Source organism: Galeopterus variegatus, unplaced genomic scaffold (genome assembly GCF_000696425.1).
Source record: "Galeopterus variegatus unplaced genomic scaffold, G_variegatus-3.0.2 Scaffold11613, whole genome shotgun sequence".
NCBI lineage: Eukaryota > Metazoa > Chordata > Mammalia > Dermoptera > Cynocephalidae > Galeopterus > Galeopterus variegatus.
This window is the reverse complement of record NW_007737724.1, coordinates 11,515-14,641: the sequence shown is the minus strand read 5'-3', so window position 1 is coordinate 14,641 and position 3,127 is coordinate 11,515. Positions and strand designations below refer to the sequence as shown.

At 38.1% G+C, this 3,127-nt stretch overlaps 1 protein-coding gene across 1 annotated transcript in view; it reads right to left on the bottom strand.

The window, feature by feature from the left end:
- The window catches only part of COIL (coilin), a 24,933-nt gene that overhangs the window by 11,669 nt on the left and 10,137 nt on the right, over positions 1-3,127 (bottom strand). Inside the window, exons 2-4 of the mRNA XM_008594807.1 lie at positions 962-2,063; positions 752-838; positions 438-485 (exon numbers count right to left, since the gene is read on the bottom strand). Coding sequence (XP_008593029.1) covers positions 438-485; positions 752-838; positions 962-2,063 — 1,237 coding nt within the window. The remainder of the gene's footprint in view (positions 1-437; positions 486-751; positions 839-961; positions 2,064-3,127) is intronic.

Below are 3,127 nucleotides of genomic sequence, written 5' to 3'. Positions count from 1 at the left end.
AAAAATATGTATAATCAATTTTGATTCAATAAATTAAAAAAAAAAAAAAGTCAAATACCCAAAAACTGGTATAAAGAGAAAAATCTTCAGATGAAGAGAAAAAAATGATACATTATACACACAGGTCCAAAGAAAAGTTATCTATAACTGTGCATGCCAAAAAGACAACGGGATGATATCTTTACAGTGCTTCACGGAAAACTGTCAGTCTAATATTCTATATCCAAAGCAAATATCTTCCCAAATGATGGTAAAATAAAGTGTTTATCAGACAAAAGAAAAAAGTTTACATTTGGATAATGTTCTCATTTTTACTTTATGACATTATTTCCTTTAAAAAGCTATATTATCCATAGTAATAGTATTAAATATGACTTTATTTTATTTTTTTGTTTTATTAATGTACTGACAACTTATTTTTAAATAAACAGCCTTACCTTGTAGTCAGAGACATCAGGAGAATAATCAGATGTTAGTTCCAAAAGCTAAAAAAGAAAGAAAAAACCTACAAATACATAAGCCCTCTCACACTCTCACATTCCCATGGCTCCTCCCTCCTACCCCCGAAAAAACATGTAGTGTTGGGGTGCCCACCCCCACCAGTCTGGGGGCCCTGCCATGAACCTGTGACAACAGTGAGGTTCTAGTGGGAAGGACTTTTATAAATATATTTAACCTGACTTGCTAAATAAGTTTATTTGAAAGGGGAATTAGCTTTTTTTGTTGTAATTGTTGATGTTTTAAAATATACCTTGAATGCAATCTTTTCTCCAACTTGAGGGGCAGCTGCTAACAGTGGTAACAGACTATAATCCTTCTTGTGTGTCTCTACCGGATTCTGAAAAACAGTATTAGTCACGTGACTTCATTACTGGTAAGAAAATGTGAACCCATGAGATGAACTCCAAACACGCTCCACAGGGAAAGGAAAGGAAGTAAACGCACAGTAAATAATACTTACCTGGATAATAGTTGATGAGTTTGTTAGCATCTCATTTAATTGCTGCTGCTTCATATATTCAGTGTTTCTATTTAAAACAAAGGAAACAGCTTGCCCTCGTCCCCGACCTCTCCCCCGCATGCCCCGACCCCTAGCTCCCTTCCAAGAAAGAAGGTCTTCTCCTCTACCCCATCCTCTTCCTAAACTAGTGGGGAGAGACACATTGGGAGGAGGACCAGGAGCCTGTCTGCCACCATCTGAGTCAGAATGCTTCCATCCAGGAGCACTTGGAGTCTGCGATGACGGCCCCGGAACTGGACAACCTCTTCCTGCAAAGAGGCCTACTGTCTTTAAAAAAGCTGAAGCACACTTGGGGGTGCTCTTTGACACCATGCATTGGTCCTCTGACTCTGAACTAGAGTCTGAACTAGAAGATGATGTTTTGGTAATCTGGCTCTTGCTGGAGGTAAGGTTAAAGCCACTTTTTGCAGCTTGTTTGTTTCCAGTTGCATTTTTTGTAGAGGGTTCTTCTTTTGATAACTCAGTTGTTATTTTCTCTGAGGAATTTCTGACCTCCACAGTGACATTGCTGAGACCATCACTGGTTGATTCATGACAAGACTCTGACTCCGAAGAGGAACTGGGACTATCTTTTGGACAAATGCCTACACCACCTTTCCTCCTGGCTTTAACAAAGCTGCTTCTGGCAGAACGTTTTGAAGGACTACAGTTCTGGGTGGTCCACTCTTTCACTGCCTGTGCTTTAGGAGACTTGGGGCTCTTGGCCTTTTTTTTATATTCACACTTCTCCTTTTTCTTTGGTGATTTTCTTTTGGTCTCTCCATCATCATCATCCACTACGCTGCCTATTGCTTTATTTTTTCTCTTGTTTTTTTTCCTCAAAGTCTGATCTGTGACAGCTTTTGGTTCCAGATCCAAGGCCTTCCCATTATTCTCTTGCCTCTTCCAATGTTTCTTTGAACATTTGTAACCTAGTTCAATTTCTTCATTGTCCTCTAACTTAAATGCCCGCTTCTTTGCTTTTCTAGGTGATAAATGAGTACCGTCACCATTACTGACTATTACAGAATTCTCAGCAACTCCTCTCTCTTCTAATTTAACTCTGTCAAGAGAATAAAAAAGAAAGCTAGAGTGAGCAATTCGTAAGCATGTCTTCAGGATGCGATTATGTACTGAAATGACTTTGCAAACTGTCACCATCACCAGTCAATGAAAAAATGTCACATCACTTAAGGACAAAAGACTCTTTGACAAAATGGCCTATATAGCATTACTTAATGGTCAAATTTCAAATAGCTAGTTTTATTTATTGAATATCTACTGCATCCCACTTTCTATATATTTTCTCTAATCTAAACACCACCACAAAGTATCTCTCATTTTACAGATCACAATATTACAGCTCAGACAAGTAACTTGCCCAAGATCCACAGCTGATAATTAGCAGAAAGGTGATTCAAACCTCAGTTTCAAACTCACAATCTTTCCACCATATGTATGTTACCTACCCTAAAAGGTGATAATGCTGATTATCCATTTTTGTTTTGCTGCTTATTTAAAAATGAGATTTTATTTTTATTTTGTTTAAACTTAGGGAAATACTAAAAAATTTATGTTCTCTGGGGTAGTGACAGCCATCTGTAAAATTCCATGACACTTTGTGATGGTTAATTTTATGTCAACTTGACTGGGCTATAGGGTGCCAATATATTTGGTTAGACACTATTCTGGCTGTGTCTGTGAGGGTGTTTCTGAATGAGATTAACATTTTAGTTGGTAGACTGAGTAAAGCAGATTGCTTTCTGCAATATGAGTGAGCTTTATTCAATCTGCTGATGTCCTCAAAAGAAGAAAAAAGGCTGAGTAAGGGAGAACTCATTCTCTCTGCTGACTCTTCAAGCTGGAACATCAGTCTTTTCCTGTATTCAGATTCAAACTTGGACTAGAATTATACCATTGGCTCTCCTGAGTCTCCACCTTACCAACTGCAGATCTTGGGACTTCTTAGCCTCCACAATTGCAAAGGCCAATTCCTTATAATAAATTTTGTGTGTGTGTGTGTGTGTGTGTGTCTGTCTGTCTGTCTGTCTGTCTGTCTGTCTGTATGTCCTGTTGGTTCTGTTTCTCTGGAGAACTCTAATACACACTTCATCTAAAATTATTTTA